At 36.4% G+C, this 19,206-nt stretch overlaps 1 protein-coding gene across 2 annotated transcripts in view; it reads right to left on the bottom strand.

The window, feature by feature from the left end:
- mmut (methylmalonyl CoA mutase) overlaps positions 1–18,809 on the bottom strand; it is a 32,631-nt gene extending 13,822 nt beyond the window's left edge. Inside the window, exons 1-11 of one of the 2 annotated variants that reach the window (XM_042746280.1) lie at positions 18,671–18,809; positions 17,683–18,131; positions 16,260–16,627; positions 15,851–16,008; positions 14,298–14,469; positions 13,791–14,039; positions 12,674–12,785; positions 6,476–6,591; positions 4,820–4,935; positions 3,800–3,931; positions 2,266–2,413 (exon numbers count right to left, since the gene is read on the bottom strand). In XM_042746280.1, coding sequence (XP_042602214.1) covers positions 2,266–2,413; positions 3,800–3,931; positions 4,820–4,935; positions 6,476–6,591; positions 12,674–12,785; positions 13,791–14,039; positions 14,298–14,469; positions 15,851–16,008; positions 16,260–16,627; positions 17,683–18,088 — 1,977 coding nt within the window. In that variant the 5' untranslated portion in view covers positions 18,089–18,131; positions 18,671–18,809. Of the gene's footprint in view, positions 1–2,265; positions 2,414–3,799; positions 3,932–4,819; positions 4,936–6,475; positions 6,592–12,673; positions 12,786–13,790; positions 14,040–14,297; positions 14,470–15,850; positions 16,009–16,259; positions 16,628–17,682; positions 18,132–18,324; positions 18,465–18,670 lie in introns of those variants that run through there. The other variant, XM_042746279.1, reaches the window with a different exon arrangement.
- Positions 18,810–19,206: the final 397 nt, after the last annotated feature.

Here is a 19,206-nt window from a genome sequence, read left to right as displayed (position 1 = left end):
CAATACCATGACTGAGGTGCCCTTGAGCTAGGAACCGAACCCCCAACTGCTCCCCGGGTGCCGCAGCATAAATGGCTGCCCACTGCTCCGGGTGTGTGTTCACTGCTGTTTGTGTGCACTTGGATGGGTTAAAAGCAGAGCACGAATTCTGAGTATGGATCACCATACTTGGCTGTATGTCACGTCACTTTCACTTTTTTCTGTCAAAGATAGTAGAAAAGGTAGTATCCTCACAATTATATTCCTTCTTAGAGAAAAATGGTATCTGTGATGAATTCCAGTCAGGATTTAGACCGTATACTGAGACTGCTCTCATTAGAGTTACAAATTACCTGCTCTTATCATCTGATTGTGGTTGTATCTCTCTATTAATGCTACTGGATCTTAGCACTGCGTTTGACACTATCGACCACAACATTCTTTTGAATAGACTGGAAAACTAGTGCAGTATGGAGTACCTCAAGGCTCAGTACTAGGGCTGTTTCTTTTCATGCTTTACGTTACCCTTGGGAGATATCATCAGGAAACATGGTGTTAACTTTCACTGATATACTGATGATACTCAGCTGTATATTTTTTTGCAGCCTTGAAAAATATACCAATTTGAAAAACTAACGGAATACATATTTGATATAAAAAACTGAATGACGAGTAATTTCTAACTGCTAAATTTTGTAAAAACAGAGGTGTTAATTATCGGACCTAAAACCTAAGCATGTAATAATCTAGAACACTGTCTAAGATTTGATGGCTGCTCAGTTAATTCTTCATCATCAGTTAGGAACCTATGTGTGCTATTTGATAGCAATCTTTCCTTTGAAAGCCACATTTCTTGCATTTGTAAAACTGCATTTTTCCATCTCAAAAATATATCTAAATAACAACCTATGCTCTCAGTGACAAATGTAGAAACATTAATTCATGTGTTCATGACCTCAAGGTAAGATTATTGTAATGTTTTATTTGGTGGTAGTTCTGCACGCTTAATAAACAAATCCCAACCATGAAGTATAACCATATTAGCCTGGTTCTGTCAACACTGCACTGGCTCCCTATTAAACATTGTATAGATTTTAAAATCTTGCTAATTACTTATAAAGCCCTGAATGGTTTAGCACCTCAGTATTTGAGTGAGCTCTTATTGCATTATAGTCTTCCATGTCCGAGAACTGGTCCCACGACTGAGCCTGGTTTCTCCCAATGTTTTTTTTTCTCCCAATGTTTTTTGTCACCAATGGAGTTTTGATTCCTTGCTGCTGTCGTCCTCTGGCTTGCTTAGTTGGGGACACTTATTTTCCAGGAAATTCTTTGATTTGATTGCAGAGATACTATTTAAACTGAACTGGGCTGGATGATGACATCACTGAATACAATGATGAACTGCCTTTAACTGAACGTTGAGTGTTTACTAATGTCCTTTTGCATTATTGACACACTATTTTCCTATTTAATACTGTAAAACTGCTTGGACACAATCTGTTTTGTTAAAAGCGCTATATAAATAAAGGTGACTTGACTTTCTATCCAGCAAAAAGGCATTAAATTGATCTAAAAGTGAAAGTAAAGTTCTTATGAACTTTCTATTCATCAGGATAATCCTGTAAAAAATTGCATCACAATTTCCACAAAAACATTAGGCAGCACAACAGTTTTCAAAACTAATAATAAGAAATGTCTCTTGAGCAGCCAATCAGTATATTAGAATGATTTCTAAAGGATCATGTGACACTGAAGACTGGAGTAATGATGCTGAAAATTGAAAATCAGCTTTGCCATTACAGAAATAAATTACATTTTATAATATTTGGAAATAGAAAAGTGTTATTTTAAATTGGAATATTGCTCCCCTGTTGCATCTGCCGTTGCTAAGCAACCATGACCTGCACTCTCCATGATGGCGTGGAAATTTCAGCAAAGGATAAATGGATTTCCAGCACTGAAAATCACTTGCAGTAGCTCTGCTACTAAATTTGCACTAAATTTATTAAAAAATGGCTATCCCTGTACAACTATGATCAGCTGTTCCTCCATCTTGGCTGAACTTTCAATGTTGTTATAGAAATGTTGAAGGTGATTGGTTGGTTTTTGTCACATGACCTGGAGTGCGCTTGCGGCATTCTGAAAAATTTTGATGTTTTTATCTCGCTGTGGTGCGAACACGGCTGAGCATGCAAGACGCGATATGTGAAAGGCACCAAAGAGACTTCTTTCAAACACATTTTAAAAAATCTTAATGCAGCATCACAGTTACAGCATCTCTCTTACCTGAAAAAGCGGGCCGACGTCCACATCAAACCCAAGGTCTGCAAATCCAGTGGCGATGACCTTTGCCCCTCTATCATGACCGTCCTGTCCCATTTTGGCCACGAGCAGACGGGGATTTCTGCCTTCATGCTTTTTGAACTGTATGACTCTGAGAAACAAGAACACACAGCATAATGGCATCAAATTACTGATGAAGTTTCAAACACTTTTATGGATTTGGAACTATAAAGTTATTTTTTGGGTGAGCTATTCCTGTAAAGGACAAAACTGTGGTTGGTTACTTCATATACTTTCCTAACAGAGTTACTTTTTTTTTCCAGTGACTGAAATAAAGCAATTTTCGGTAACTGAATTAAAGTTTAAATAAAACATACAGTGGGAAAAATACTTATTTGATCCCCTGCTGATTTTTTAAGTTTGCCCACTTACAAAGAACTTAAGGGTCTCTAATTTTTATGGTAGGTTTATTTTAACGTATAGAGACAGAATACAAACCAAAAAATCCAGAAAAAAAACACATTATATAAAGGTTAGAAATTGATTTGCATTTCAGGTGAGTGAAATCAGTTATTTGATCCCCAAGAAAATGATTTATTGGTTTTTTGTGAAGAAATTGTTGTTGTGCACAGAGGTAAGACGTTTTTTGTAGTTGGTCACCAGGTTTGAACACATCTCAGGAGGGTTTATTTTTTGCACGGAGCCCCAGACCGAGGCTGACTGATAGTTATTTTGTATTTCTTCCATTTCCGAATAATCGCACCAACAGTTGTCTCCTTCTCACCAAGCTTTTTGCTGATGGCTTTGTAGCCCATTCCAGCCTTGTGCAGATCTACAATCTTGTCTCTGACCTCCTTTGACAGCTCTTTGGTCTTGCCCATGGTGGTGGGTTAGGTTGGAATGGAAGATACAGATTGTGTGGACAGGTGTCTTACGCACCTAATGAGCTGACATTAGGAGCAATTTCTTAAAGTGGCAGGACTAATCTGTGTTTTACATGGGCACATAACCAATTTGTGGGAGCCAGAATTCTTGCTGGTTGGTAGGGGATCAAATACTTATTTCACTCACTGAAATGCAACTCAATCTCTAACCTTTATATAATGTGTTTTTTTTTTTTTCTGGATTTTTTGGTTGGTATTCTGTCTCTATCCTTTAAAATAAAACTACCATAAAAATGACAGACCCTTCATTTCTTTGTAAGTGGGCAAACTTACAAAATCAGCAGGAGATCAAATAAATATTTTTCCCCACTATATATATATATACATATATACACACACACACACACACACACACACACACACACACACACACACACATGTATTCACACACATACTTTTGACTTTAATAATATAGATTTCCAACAGTCAAGACCTGAGAAGGACCAGTTTTTGTCTACTTATTTGGACATACTATTTATTTGACATACTGATTTTAGCATATTATATTGTAGGAAAGCAGGCATATCTCGATGTGGAGAATAAGTAGAGTTCCAGAAAGTGGTACATCATTTCATGAATCTGCAAGCTCCTACCTGTTGTGTGCCAGCGCTATCTCCTCATGCTCGCCGAATTCACTGCGGTATGCTCCGCTTACCATGCGCGTGCTGGCCTTGTGCTCCCCAAAAACAGATTTCATGGCATCTGTGATCTCCCCCACCGAACACCTACAGAATTCAACAGAATCCTTTAATCCACACATAATCACATTGTATCACGTAACACAATTCCTGTATTATTGTTTGGATTGTTATATGATTAAATTTATTTTTGCAGTGCAGTAGAAAATGAGAAATCACATTCCATATGTTCAAAGCCCAATCTGCTGCTGAGAAACACCAGCTGAGTGTTTATTATATGCAAAAAATCTAAGAAAAATTTCAAAAAGTTGGCAGGATACATTCTGGATTGGAAAGCCACAGGTTTGCATGAGAAAAAAAGTATAGAACTCATTTCAGTGAGGAAAAATAAATGAAATATAATATAATATAATATATAAATAACTGCACCTTTTTATCATAAAAGTCTGACTTTGTTTCTAACAATTCTAAGAAAAAAAAAGCAGAATTGCAAGATATAAACTCAGTGTTCTAATTTTTTTTCTAGTTTACAACTCACAATCCTGTTTACATCTCGCTACACTGTTTTTTCTGCCAAGGTATTGGCAGAATTGCAAGTTTATATCTCACAATTCTGAGTTTATATCTCTCATATCTCAAAATTGCTAGAAAAAAACCTGCAATTACTCTTTTTTTGCCATTGTATCTTTGCAAATACGGAGGTGTAATTTCACCTGAGTTTCTTGTTACGGACTAATAATTATGCAAATGATTAGATCTAAAGCTAATAAATACACTGATAAATAATAAATAATCTAATGAGCAATAAACGAAAAAGCAAATGACACACTAATTCTTCACACAAATAATTGACACCCTAATATTATTTCAGGTTCAGGATTTGAATTAACCTTCTGTAAATGTGTTTGCTTTTTGGTTGAGATAAAATCTTTTTCAAAAGTTCTCTGCATCTGGACTTAATTAAGCCGGACCCACCGGGTTCTTGCAGCCTCCACGGCGAGCTCCAGCAGGTTTCCATCTCTGGTACGTGCACACTGTTCAATCGCAGCCAAGCACCTCTTCGCCGCCTCTGCATCCCTGCTTTCTCTGACCTGCAGTGCAATCACAGCTTCATTACAATGTGCAAACACTGACCCTGGATGAGCCAAACCAGGAATCAGCTCAGAGTGTATAAAAAAACCAGGCGACGTCCATCTGAAATCATTTAGATGGAGATGTAAGAGAATATAAATACATTGTGGGGGGAAAACCATATCAGAAAACACTACATACACATATAAACTACATAGTGAAAAATAAATATACTCAAATTTATTTGAAAAAAGTTTATTTTATGCTAAGTATACTTCAAATAATTGTACATATTTATGTAGGCTACTAAATAAAAGTACCCTGCAACTGAGCTTTTAGAATAGGCTTACTAAACTGGTATACTTAAAGTCTGCTAAATTGGAATAACTAATTTTGTACCTAATGCTCTTTAATAGTGAGGAAGTCCAACTAACGATATACTTAAGTACATTTGATTGTGCTAAAGTGGAACTACTGGAAGTTTACTTCAGGTACACTTTAAATATCTTAATGCATTTAAAGACCAATATTATTCTAAGGTTGTACAATCCTCATCAATAGTGACATTAAACACATTTTAAGCTTAATATTAAGAAATGTGCATTGTGCACAAGTAGTACTCCGAATAAAGTTTAATTATAATTTTTATATCAGTAAGTCTAGAGCGGTATGTCAGAAATATATTAATAGATTTGAACTACAGTATACTTGAAATAAATGTATTTCAAATATATGACTTTTTAACTATATGTCAGAATTGATTTTGCAATGGCCAGCCAACTCTATGCTATACTATATGTGTTCATTACTGAAAGCTCATGAGGTGTACTGAAAAATACTTTGAGGGTCAAAATAAATACATTCCAACATCAAAGCATTCCTCTGATTTGATGCAGGACTTCAACTGATGACCAAATGAAATTCATTTCAGTGCATCTAATATATTAAAAAAATGACTGTTTGCTGTGCTTGTTGTGTGCAAAAGAAGACAGGATTTTCAAATAGCTCACACAAAAAGGACAACTAGAAATGTACTGCATATACATACTGTTGTCTGTTATGATCAACAACAAGATGAAAAAATAATATTTGATTGATTGTTCTTTTATGCATTAATTAACAATGGTCTTTTTCATCAGGAATCAATTTTGTTAGGTGACACAAACATTAAAATACCTGTCTGCACCTTAGCTTTTAGAGAAATGTTAATTGCTATTTAAAGATTCATACCTTAATGTTCTCTCCATGCTCCTACATCACTGAATATAATTCTATAAAGTTCAAAGTCAATGTCATTTGTTTTCTTTAATGTTCACAGATCTGTATTGCACTGATGAATACAATGATGACAGTTTCTCTGAACAAAATTATAATTTCTGGTCATTTCTATGAAGCACTTCAAGTACTTGATTGAATTACAGCCCTTGATTGTGATTAGGTAACTTCACAGAGAGCTCTGCTGGGAAGGGACTATATGTGACTATTTCAGATCGCGTCAACACGGATGAAGGCACTTGACATCAAAATTCATGCAGTGAATCATTGCCGGAGGGAACTAACCTTGCGCAGCTTTTCAATCTGCTTGTTACGCACAGCTGTGTTGTCGATGGCGAGCACGTCCACAGTTTCTTCCTTCTCCAGGCGGTACTTGTTGACCCCCACGATGACCTCGGAGCCTATTGTGAGACAAAGAGACAGTGCGAGGGCATCAGCAGAAGAGCCTTAATAATGAAGGGCGATGCTAGAGATGCCTGGAGCTAAAATAAACCATCTCAGATTTGTAGATCTTGGTGCATGACAATGTAGGTCCAGGTCAGAGGACAGAGCTTTAATGGGCTCCTTTTACCTTATTATGAGACTATGATAATCAGCCATAAATATGGAAACAGGAGCTCACAGGGAGTGTTCCATAATATAACAGCATGTTCATTAAACACAGATCAGGAGAGCACATCTATAGGGACATCGTGGCAGTCTATACAAATGCTTCATATACATATATATAATTATGCAGGGGAATGTGAAAAGGGAGGCTTACGTTAAAAATTTTTAAGTATAAATAGTGTTTTTGTCTACATATGTCAATATAGTGTTTATTGTTTTTTATTTCAGTTTTAGTTTTACTTATTTTAGTACCTCAGGTTAAATTAAATGTTGAACTAAATGAAAAAATGTTGGCTTGGCAACTACAGTAGATGAAGTTTTTAATGTAATTTCCGTTAACATTTATTTTATTTCAATTAATGGTTGAAATATTATCTATCTATCTATCTATCTATCTATCTATAATAACCCTGCTCCTAAAATATGAAAGAAAAATCATTTTTGGCATATATACAGTACCGTATGCAAAATAGAGGTAGCCTTTGAACCACAATTCCTTTTAATTATTTACTCACTTTTTGAGTGAAGTGTGATATTAGGCTCATATAAGACGGATGTGCGGTCCATAGCAAGTGTAGCTAATTCATTCATCTCTTCATTAATGTGTTCATTTATTTACTGACTTTCTGTCCACCTGAGGTTCAGAAGGAAGCGTTAGAGTGGCAGTGATAACTGTGCGGTGGTTCACCCTAAAGGAAAATCACTTGCGCAACAGCCACTAAAATATCCAGCTGTGCGGCATATGTGGGTCATCTAAATTATGCATAATTCCTTGGAAAAAGAGCCACTTACAAACCATTACCTGATGTGAAGAAAAACTCAATTAGAGACATCAAACTCTAGGCCTCTGGATTGGAAATATAGACATGCATGTGAAAAATAAAAATCTAGTGTTTCAATTTTAACACAAAAGTGTTGGCATGATGATTTTGGCATGATGATTGTTGCATCAAGGTGCATGCTAAAACACTGCCCTCTAGTGGAACTGTATTTATCAATCAGTCAAAGCATTAAAGAGGGATGCGTTCTGAAAACAGCATGTAAATATCTCTGACTTAAAAATCAGTTAAAAATAATCAATGTTACTCTCCCTGCAGCTGCGGTGCTGGCTGGCATACCGAACAATGTGTGATGATCAGAGCATTACGTACATCTGTACCTAGAACATGGGTTTGATTTTGACATTTGTGGGTTGTTGGAGCATTACGTACATCTGTACCTAGAACATGGGTTTGATTTTGACATTTGTGGGGACATAACAGCAGATAACATCCCCCTTCAGGAGACTACTACAACCCATTTCCTGAGGTCTTCCAGTCAGAAAGTCCAAACAGCCAGTTGCACAGCGAAGTGTTGAGCCCCAGCTCGATCAGTTTGTGAATGAGCTGTTTGAGGGATGATTGTGTTGAATGCTGAACTGAAGTCTATGAACAGCATTCTGACATAAGAGTCCTTTTTTTCCAGATGGGTGAGTGCTGAGTGGACGGCAGTGGAGATGGCATCATCGGTCGACCGGTTGGGACCGATATGCAAACTGGAATTGGTAAAGGGTGTGGGTGTGGGGGCCAACCAAAAGCCATGGATGACAGGGGAGGTCTACAGACTCCTGGAGACTGTGTAAGTGCAACAGGACGGTAGTCATTGAAGCAGGATGGAGATGGCTTCTTCGGGACTGGGATGATAGTGGTAGTTTTAAAGCATGTGGGAATAACAGCCTGACTCAGTGAGATGTTAAAAATGTCTGTGAAGACATCAGTGAGTTCTGCTGCACAGTCTTTCAGTACACGCCCAGGGATGTTTTGGGCATCCCGGAGCTTTGCGGGCATTGATCCTGCTGAAGGATCTCCTCACACTGTCAGGGGTCAGAGTCATCACCTGGTCACTGGGAGGAGGTGGAGTCTTCTGTGCAGTGGTGCTGTTTTGTTGCTCAAATCGAGCGAAGAAGGTGTTCAGCTCGTTCAGCAGAGAGATGTTGTTGTCACAGGTCCGTGGTGGGGGCTTGTAGTCCGTAATGGTCTGTATCCCCTGCCACAGGCTCCTAGTGTCTCTACTGTTACTGAATTGGTGAGCTATCCTCCTGGAGTGCTGTCTCTTAGCCTCTCTGATGCCGCGGGACAGGTTGGCCCTGGCTGTTCTCAGGCCCACCTCATCTCCAGCTCTGAAGGCAGCATTCCGTGTCTTCAGGAGTCTGTAGACCTCCCCCGTCATCCATGGCTTCTGGTTGGCCCGGACAGTGATAGTTTTTGTGATCGTTACATCATCAATACACTTATTGATGTAGGCAGTAACAGCTGAGTACTCCTGGAGGTCTGAGTACTCCTGGAGGTCAGTGGTGTTATTGCATGTGGCAGCCTGTTTTTAAACATGTCCCAGTCAGTTGTGTTGAAGCAGTCCTGAAGAATCTCTGATGATCCTTCTGGCCACACTTTAATCTGTTTGTAAACTGGTTTGGCGACTTTAATGAGTGGTCTGTATGCAGGCATTAGCATGAAACAGTGATGTGATCTGAGGCTCCGAGGTGGGGGAGGGGGAGGGCTTTGTAAGCTCCTCTCTGTGTGGTGTAAACAAAGTCCAAAATGTTATTACCTCGTGTTGGAAAGTTGATGTGCTGGTGTATTTTTGGAAACACACTCTTTAAGTCAGCATGGTTGAAATCCCCAGCTATGATGAGAAAAGCATCCGGGTGTGCTGTCTGCTGCTCACTGATGTGTTGGTACAGTTCATTAAGTGCGTCGTTCCTGTTGCTGGTGATGTTGAATGGGGGAATGTACACTGAAATGAGCAGTATAGCAGTATATTCCCTCGGCAGATAGAACGCCGGCACTTAATAATCATAAAACTCCACCAGGGTTGAGCAGTGTTTGCTGATCACAAACAGTATCGCGGCACCACGCGTCATTGATGTAAACACAAAGCCCGCCGCCGCGGGTTTTTCCTCCCGCGACGAGAGCTCTGTCCGCTCGATAGCACGTCAGCTGGTCGAGCTGAATAGCGCCATCTGGAACGCTGTTGCTGAGCCATGTTTTGAACACAAAAACACAACAGTCTCTTACAGTCCTCTGAGTTGAGCGTAGTAAACGAATGTAGTCCAGTTTATTGTCCACGAGCGTACGTTAGCCAGTACGATGGTGGGGACAGATGGCTTGTGTGGGTTAGCCGTTAGCCTAGCCCGGATACCTCCGCGCTTCCCCCTCTTCTGCTTCCTCTCTCACGCCGCTTGTGGCGCCTCCGCTGCGGGCGAGATGCAGTAGTGGGGGTCGATGATGGTGAAAGGCCTCCGTAGCAGATCGAGATCCCGCAGCTGTTCCGCTTGCGCGGAGTTTAAACTGTAAAAATGCGGTTCTGCCGACATCGAGCAGAAACTCGCGACTGTATTTGCGCTTACAGACAGGTAGACGTGACGACAACGTGCAAAAACACTGCGACTCACAAGACAAAAAAAAAGAAGAAAACGTTGTTTTGTGGGGGAGGGGAGAAGCTGCTTGTTGTGGCGCCGCCATCTTGGTTAACAATGTTATGGCATATTCATCAGATAATAATTACACAATTTTGGGTAGCACTTTATTTTACAGTCCTGTTCCTCATGTACATACTACTTATTATAGTAATTACAATAACTATGTAATAACTAGGTACTAACCCTGAACCTACCCCTAAACCTAACCCTACCCCCATGTAGTTACCTTGTATTACCAGAACTTTCTTAGATAAATACACTGTAAGTACACTATAAGTTCATGCAAGTACACGTACTGTAAAATAAAGTGCAACCCAATTTTGATTACGTGAAACCAACAACATTACAGCAGCAGTTTAAAAGCTGTTTTCTTTGCATAGTTTGACTACTCAAGAGAGAATATAGGAAAATATAACATATCTTTTGAATACAATGTATTATACAGTGAAATACAACACAATATACAAAATTATAATGGTAATCCACTACTATTGTATGGTTAATTTTCTTAAGGGATTTGTATCTGATAGTTTCTTTATTTATTTTTTCTTTGTTTTGATTTTATATCTACTGCCTTAATGGTTTGATGTTTTATACTGTTTAATAAAAAAGAAAGAAAGGAATCAGACAAAAAGATTTGTGATACACGCTCCCCCTCTAAAGTTCCGAACTAAATTTAAATATTTTGTTCTCTACGTTCAAAAGTCCTCTGAATGTGCTCAGGGTCTGATCTATGATTCGTCAAATGATTCGTTCCCCGCTCTCCGAAATACCGATCTGGCAATGTGTGCTCCAAAGTCCCATCCGAATCATATGATTTGTGGTATGCGCTCCGAAGTCCTGATGTGAATCCAATGATTCGTAAACCATCATTTCAGATCGGGACTTTGGAGCGTGTATCACAATCTTTCAATTAGCTAAATGATTCGCAAACTCGCTCCGAAGTTCTAAATCAAATCATTCCGGCTCTGCGCACCAAAGTCCTGATCTGAATCCAATGATTTGCGATCCACGCTACAAAGTCCCGATCTGAATAAAATGATTTGCGAACCTGCTCTGAAATTGATCTAAATCAAATTATTCACAAACTGCGCTCATCAGTCCCGATCTGAATCATTTCAGATAAGGATTTCGGAGCTTGCATCACAAACCTTTCAATTGGCAAAAGGATTTGGGAGGCCTGCTCCAAAGTTCTAATATGAATCGAAAGATTCATGAACCTGCGCCGAAGTTCTGATCAAAATCAACTGATTTGCGATACAGGCTCTGAAGTCCCAAACTGAATAAAAAGATTTGGAATATGCAATCTGATTGGAGCACTTCGAAACAATTAATCATTTTGCTAAGCAATAGTTTAATGGATTAGGAGTTTTGAAACTCTGTTTCACCTATCACTACATGATTTTTAAAATCATTAAAAGCGATGTCAAAATGTGAAAAATGGATGGCTCTTTTGATCTGGTTTTGCTAGTGAATGGAGTTCATTCGGATCATTCGGAGTGGTTCCAGCGTAAATGACTCACGCAACTGAACCATTTTGTCTGTTCCTCCCCTTTTTGTACCTTCAGCCATGTTTATATAACACTGAATCAATGAATGAATGAATGATGCATTTATATAGCGCTTTATTGTGTAAATCATGTGGGGGGGTCGCTCCTCAACCACCACCAGTGTGCAGCATCCACTTGAATGATGACACTGTCAGTAATACTATTGGCTTAGCTCGCTAGTTTTATGACATTAAATGAAGTAAGCGAAAAAAAGTATGATGTTAAAAAAAAAACTATATTTCCATGTGACTAGTCAAGACCACTTCCTTTAAGGCCTTTCCACAGTGAGCGCGATGCAAAAAAGCGAGGCGAATCGCAGACAAATGGTGCTTTCACACCAATGCGAAACGATTGTCCGCCTTCTGCTAATTCACGACTGCACGCTAGGTGGCGACGACCAACAATGCATTTTTCCTCAGATGTATCTCGTAAATGGATTTAACATCATCCGCTGCTCAATATACAGCATTAAATTAAGATAAACAAGATTCTACACCAGAAACAAACTCTACAGTTTGTGCTCTACAGATCACATAATTCAGTGGACAATTAATAGAAATGTTATTCTACATGTGAGAATAAATCTGCTTACAAATACCAACGATAACAAGAACTCAGCATCCACTCTCTTCTCTTATATTCTCGGATACTTTTTCTCTGTGATTGTTTTCGAAACAGCACCACCACTCTTGCCTTTTTGCAATATTGCCTTCAAATATTTGTTTCATTTTTTTGCGCTCAGAATGGAAAGGCCTTTAGTCATGGAGGTTTCTGAAGTAGCACTTTAGTTAAATGGGACATTAGTCACGTGTCCTGGGCTGTAATTCTGTATTCAGTCATGTGTATGTGAGTGTTTTGCTTTGATACCTGAATCAATGCGCGCTTGTCTGCGGGCGGCACATTCTTCGATGCGCAGTTTGGGAATTCCCTCAGCTACAGCACGAGCCATACCACCCATGTCCTCAATCTCAGTGATGAACTAAACGAGACACAAACAGAACAGAACTCGTGTAAACACACACAAATATCACAGATATTGAAGCACAGAGTGGAGTAGGAATATCAAGGCTTACTTTATGTAACTGCTTATTTTTACAAATCCAGGAATTACTGTTATTTTATAACAATAATAATACATTCTAAATTAGTATTAATTTCAATAAATTCAAATAACAAATTATCCAGTAATAATAATAGTAATAATATTTATACAATTTAATAAATGAATCGCAAGTCACATGTATTTATATATCACTTATAATACAATACAGATTGTTTCAAAGCCTAATCAGGAAAATAACAAATGTTGCAAATTTCACTAATTATGAAACAAATTCAATTTCAAGTGTAAAGCATCTCTGCAGCTTAAATTAAAACTGTATTAATAAAACAATAAAATAGATTTATTACTAATATGTGCTTCTATCATCGTTATAATTAAATGTATCAATTACTTTTATCAATATTATTTAACATGTATGTACTATGAAATATTTAACATGCATGTATAATAATAATGCAACTAATAATGATATTATTATTATTGTCATTAATAATAATAATTTATATTGATCATATTAGCCAATCACCATTTTTATTTTACCTGTTATGTTTATTTATTTATTTTACTTTATTATTAATTATAGAAGTTATTATTATAACAGTACAGCCTTTTAATACTGGCTAGATCATATCAATTACCAACCATAACATCAAAATTTGTATCAGCCAAAACTTCTACAGTGTATGTTGTCATTAATCATTTAATGTGTATATCTCATTATATATAATGTGTTTACAAATCTAGATACAAAGTCAGGTGGGTTTTTTTTTCATTATGAGGGTAAAAATCCATTACCACAGATTACAATTAAATACAGTTGTCAGCACTTATTATGATGCAAAACACATAAATATGGGCAGATTAGAGAAAGTTTATCAAGATCTAGAAGTTTTTTAATGAGCGGTTCACTATAGTACGAACCTTGAGTGCTGAGTTGTACACGTCATTGGTGAGGGCCTCCATCATGTAGGACCCACCCCAGGGGTCAGCCACCTTCGGGATGCCCGACTCCTCCTGGATGATGATCTGTGTATTGCGGGCGATGCGGGCGCTCTTGACGGTGGGCAGACCCAGAGCCTCATCAAAAGAGTTTGTGTGCAGAGACTGTGTGCCTCCAAACACTGCAGCCATGCCCTCGATCACGGTACGGATCACATTGTTGTAAGGGTCCTGAACAGCATATGAGGTAGATTTAACCAGACCCATCAAATCATAATTTGTTCAAAATACAGCAGCGTTTTGGAAAATGATATTTCACCTTCAGACTCAGATACCCAGCATATCATCACAGAAATTTAGGAAACGGACAACGTCATGTATTGCATGTCAAAAATGTGATTTAACACTTTTTCACTTTACTGCACCACAGCTTGTTTAATGTGACAAAAAGCAGGCATGAACAGTTTGAGCCGAGTTCAGTGACAGTACCTGCTCAGTGAGGGACCATCCTGATGTCTGACAGTGAGTTCTCAGCAGGAGGGATTTGGAGTTCTTGGGTTGGAACTTCTCTTTGATTAGTGTCGCCCACAATCGCCGCGCTGCCCTCAGCTTTGCTATTTCCATGTAAAAGTTCATGCCAATCCCCCAGAAGAATGACAATCTAAAAACAGATGCATGAATGTATAAAAAAAAAAAAAAAAAAAAAAAAAAAATCACACTACATGCCTTCATACTGTATATGACACCTTTAGAAAACCAATACATCCACTGTGTTGTTATTATAATTATCATTATTTTTTTTAATGTATTAATAATAATAATTATAGTAGTTAAATTAATTAAAAAATAATATGTATATGTAAATGTAGTAATAGAATAATATAAATAATTAGATTAATATTTATTTAAACAATACAGTTTAATATGTGTTTCTATTAGTAGTAGAAGTACAATAATAATTTATCAATATTATTAAAATCATTCATTTGTAGTATGTAATGCTAGATTACCATATGATTATAATTAACATCTCTGTAATGTATTAACTAATATGCATTAAATAAAATTATAGTAATTGAATTCATTAGAAATAATGTACTCACATTTAATATTAATAATTAATAACATTTATACAATCAATACAACTGAATATAATTGTATTAAAAAAGTAATAATTAAAATGGTATCAATAAAACAATAAAATAGATGAATTGTTAAAATGTACTTCTATTACCAGTAGTAATAGTAGTATTCATTATTTTATAATCAGTATGATAATTATTACTCATGTTTTTTGTAATATATCATTTAATATGTATTTATTATTAATAAATTATTTTAATAATAATAATAATAACAATAATAATAAAAATAATATCACATTTAATACTTTATTACATTTTTTAAAACATTTCATTAATTAGCAAAAATCCAGTAATTAAAATTTGTTTTAACACTAAATCATGAATTAATCATTATTATTATTATTATTATTATTATTATTATTATTATTATTATTATTACGAATCATTATTATTATTATAGACCTTTTTCATATTTACGTATTTCTCAGAAGCAGAAGTCGTTATTGTTGTGTAAACTTCGAGAGCAGTGAATGGGAGAGTACAACAGATATATTTTTTGCATTCCCATTTGTTCAAAAAGCAAAGGGAAAACTCCACGATGGCGTTGTCACGACTTTCAAAAGAAGGGAAAAAATTTAGAGAGGCTGATAACGGCAGTCAGAAGAGAGAACTATGTTAAATTTACCATCCCTCCCATAAACACTGCATTAGAAACACCCTCGCATTAGCCTTAACTGTTTTTTTCTTTTCCTTTTTTTTGTAATTTGATGTGAGGTGATATAAAACAAAGTATAGTGTTATAAATGTACATACATTTAAAAAAAAATCTAAATATAAAAAACTTTTGAGATTTTATGTTTTAACGCATCATCACAGTCTAGTGAAAAGGGTCCATTATTATTAAGAAGAGAAGAAGTAAAAGAATATGGAACTGACGAAGTGAATTTCCAAGCTAACCTGGGAGCGAACTCATCGATGGTGAGTCCAGCCTTCAGTCCAGTTCTGCAGTACTCCAGGCCGTTGGCAATAGTGTAAGCCAACTCCAGGATGGCATCAGCTCCAGCTTCCTGTATGTGGTATCCACTGATGGAAATAGAATTAAACTTGGGCATATTCTGTAAGAAAGAAAATCCAATGTTTTACAGAATATGGAGGTCAGATATATTGATATATTGACGGTCAAAACTACAAGGCTGTAAAAAGCACAAGTGTAGGATGCTGAATACTCTATCATTATAAGTCACTGGAAGAAGAATAAAAAAGAAAAAAGAAATATGAGAGATTAAAAAAAATGCTCTGAGCACTTTAAAAACTGACAGCAGACTGTATAAAAAAAGATATAAAAGTCCCGTCACTCAAGCCGTACCTTTGAGGTATAGGCGAAGATATCAGCGATGGCGTGCATTGACGGCTCTGGAGGGAAGATGTAGGTGTTTCGCACCATGAACTCTTTGAGGATGTCGTTCTGGATGGTGCCGGTCAGCTTCTCCTTGGGCACACCTTGCTCTTCTCCGGTCACGATGAACATGGCTAGAATGGGAATGACGGCTCCGTTCATTGTCATGGATACCGACATCTTCTCCAGCGGGATGCCGTCGAACAGCAGTTTGGTGTCTTCTACGGTGTCAATAGCTACACCTGCCATTCCCACATCCCCATGAACTCTGGGATTGTCAGAGTCATAACCTCTGTGTGTCGCAAGGTCAAAAGCTACAGAAAGGCCCTGCTGGCCCCCTGCAAAGGAAAAACAGTTTGCATTTGACTTATATCAAAGATCCCCAAACATTTTTGTGAGCCAAATTTTGACCTAAATATTTAGCAGGTCCTCTGAGATCTTAAGTTAATATTGTATAATAATTAAACAACACATTCATGGTCTCATGGCATGAAAATAAATAATATTTGTATAATCATTTTTTTAATATTATACATTTCTTTTTATTTTATACTTTTATAAAATATCTTTATATATATATATATATATATATATATATATATATATATATATATAGATATATATATATATATATATATATATATAGTGTTTTTTTATATTATCTATCAATATAAATTATTGGAAAACATTTAGTCTTAATCTTCTTAAATGTATTTATTTTATCTTCTAAAATATATTATATATTATAGAAATTTTTGTATATAAATATAACAAATATAAAAATCTTGATGTTTTGTTTTACATTATCAATATAAAATATAACTTTTTCAGATATATTATTTAGAGATATTTTAAATATATATTTAGATATTTTCATTATATATATATATATATATATATATATATATATATATACACATATATATACATACATATTTATAAAGAGTTCATTTGCAAAAGAGATTTGTTAAGAGTTTTTTTGCAAAAAAAAAAAAAAATGATTTTAACAATTTTCTAAAAGCATGTTTTTTCATTGTCCATTCCAATTAATATCAATCAAACTGCGGTTGGGTTATTTTGATTAGATTAAAAATAAAAACATATAAAAATACAGCTAACTAACAATAAAAACATAATAACATAAATAATAAAAGAATAATATTTTTTTTTTAATATTTTTTTAAAATCATGTTTTCACAATTGCAAAAACAGATCATTCCATTTTTAACATTTTTTAAAAATCATGTTTTATATATATATATATATATATATATATATAAAGTTTTTATTTTGACTGTGTATTTTAACTTTTTTTATTATTATTATACTATATAACTCAATATATAATTTCACTCGATGGTTTCACTCAGTAGTTTTAATGCTGACATCATACCTTTAATATTATCCCTGTAAAACTTGTTGCTTTCCTCTACAGTGCTGAATCCAGCATACTGCCTGATGGTCCAGGGTCTGTAGGTGTACATGGTGGGGTAAGGCCCTCGGGTGAATGGGAAGACTCCCGGCAGCTCATCTTGGACCGCGGCGGTGTCTGTCTGAGTGTATACAGGTTTAATAGAGATGCCTTCTGGGGTCCTCCAGATCAGATCCTCAGGGTTTTTCCCTTTCAGCTGCTTCTTGGCCAGGGCAGCCCAGTCCTCGTGGAGCTTCACTTCATCTCTATGTGGGGCGGCGGTACGGAACGCTCTGGGGTGACGCTGGGGGTCAAGGGTTGAAGATACAGATGCCCCCAGAAGTCGTCTGGCTGTCAAAGACACGCATGCCTTCCTTGCAGTCAACATGTTGCACGCATTGGGTAAAGCAGGTTTAATTACTCATGGATATCTAATAAAAAGAAACAGAAAAGTGTTTCAAGATTGATAAATAGGAATAAGAAATGAGAGAAGAAATAAGAACTGTTTCTTGAGCATATAAGAATGATTTCTGAAGGATCATGTGACATTGAAGACTGGAGTAATGATGCTGAATGTCACCCACACAATGTTTTTATGACTAGGATTGTTTTGGCTAAACACACCTTATAAAGACTTCACACGTGACTTGACAGGATAGCAAATATGTCATCAAACAGCTCCTATTTTAATATGATATTACATGACACGTATTACCATTAATCAAAGCATGTCACATTTAAAAACAGTATGTATCTCTGACGATGAACTGCTTTCACTTTTTGTCCATTAAAGTTTGCAAACTTACAGGCCTATTTAGATTATACAGCTTAAAGCCTTTGCATACTAACAACGATTGATAATCTAGGACAACGTACGTCAAGATAACACCTAAGTTACATATAATGCATGTCACATCATAATGTCTTAAAACAAAACGTTAAAAGACAAAACAAAATATCAATTTCTGACCTTGCGTTCTTTCTATTTACCAGACACCGATGACACACGCTGACAGACGTGTTGCGTTCCAGCCAATCACAGTTAACAACAAACCAAAAACAGCCAATCAGCATCAAGCGACCTGCAGCTATGACCCGGATGTGTACTATATTTCAGCACGGAGGGTGAAGAGGCTTTGAATCAAAGGTTCCTTTTAATGTTTTTGAAATATTCGGATATTTTTTGTGCTAAGAGCCGCCAAAAAAATAACATTCATAATTATAGTATAGTATAGTATAGTATAGTATAGTATAGTATAGTATAGCGATACAACACAGATTATTATTTTGAGGGTTTCAAAATCGCTGTCATAATAATTTCAGCAGGTGGCGACATATCCCACTGTTTTTGTTTGTGAGGCAACGCTTCTATCTATCTATCTATCTGTCTGTTTATCTGTCTGTCTGTGCTTTAGAACTTCATACAATAACAAAAGAACTGTAACGAGAAATATTTTTTAAAACCTGCAGTGTCTCGGCTTAAATAATGCCTTTATACAAATGCAT

Source organism: Cyprinus carpio, chromosome B20, assembly GCF_018340385.1.
Source record: "Cyprinus carpio isolate SPL01 chromosome B20, ASM1834038v1, whole genome shotgun sequence".
In the NCBI taxonomy this organism is placed as follows: domain Eukaryota; kingdom Metazoa; phylum Chordata; class Actinopteri; order Cypriniformes; family Cyprinidae; genus Cyprinus; species Cyprinus carpio.
This window is presented reverse-complemented; position numbering and strand designations above follow the sequence as displayed.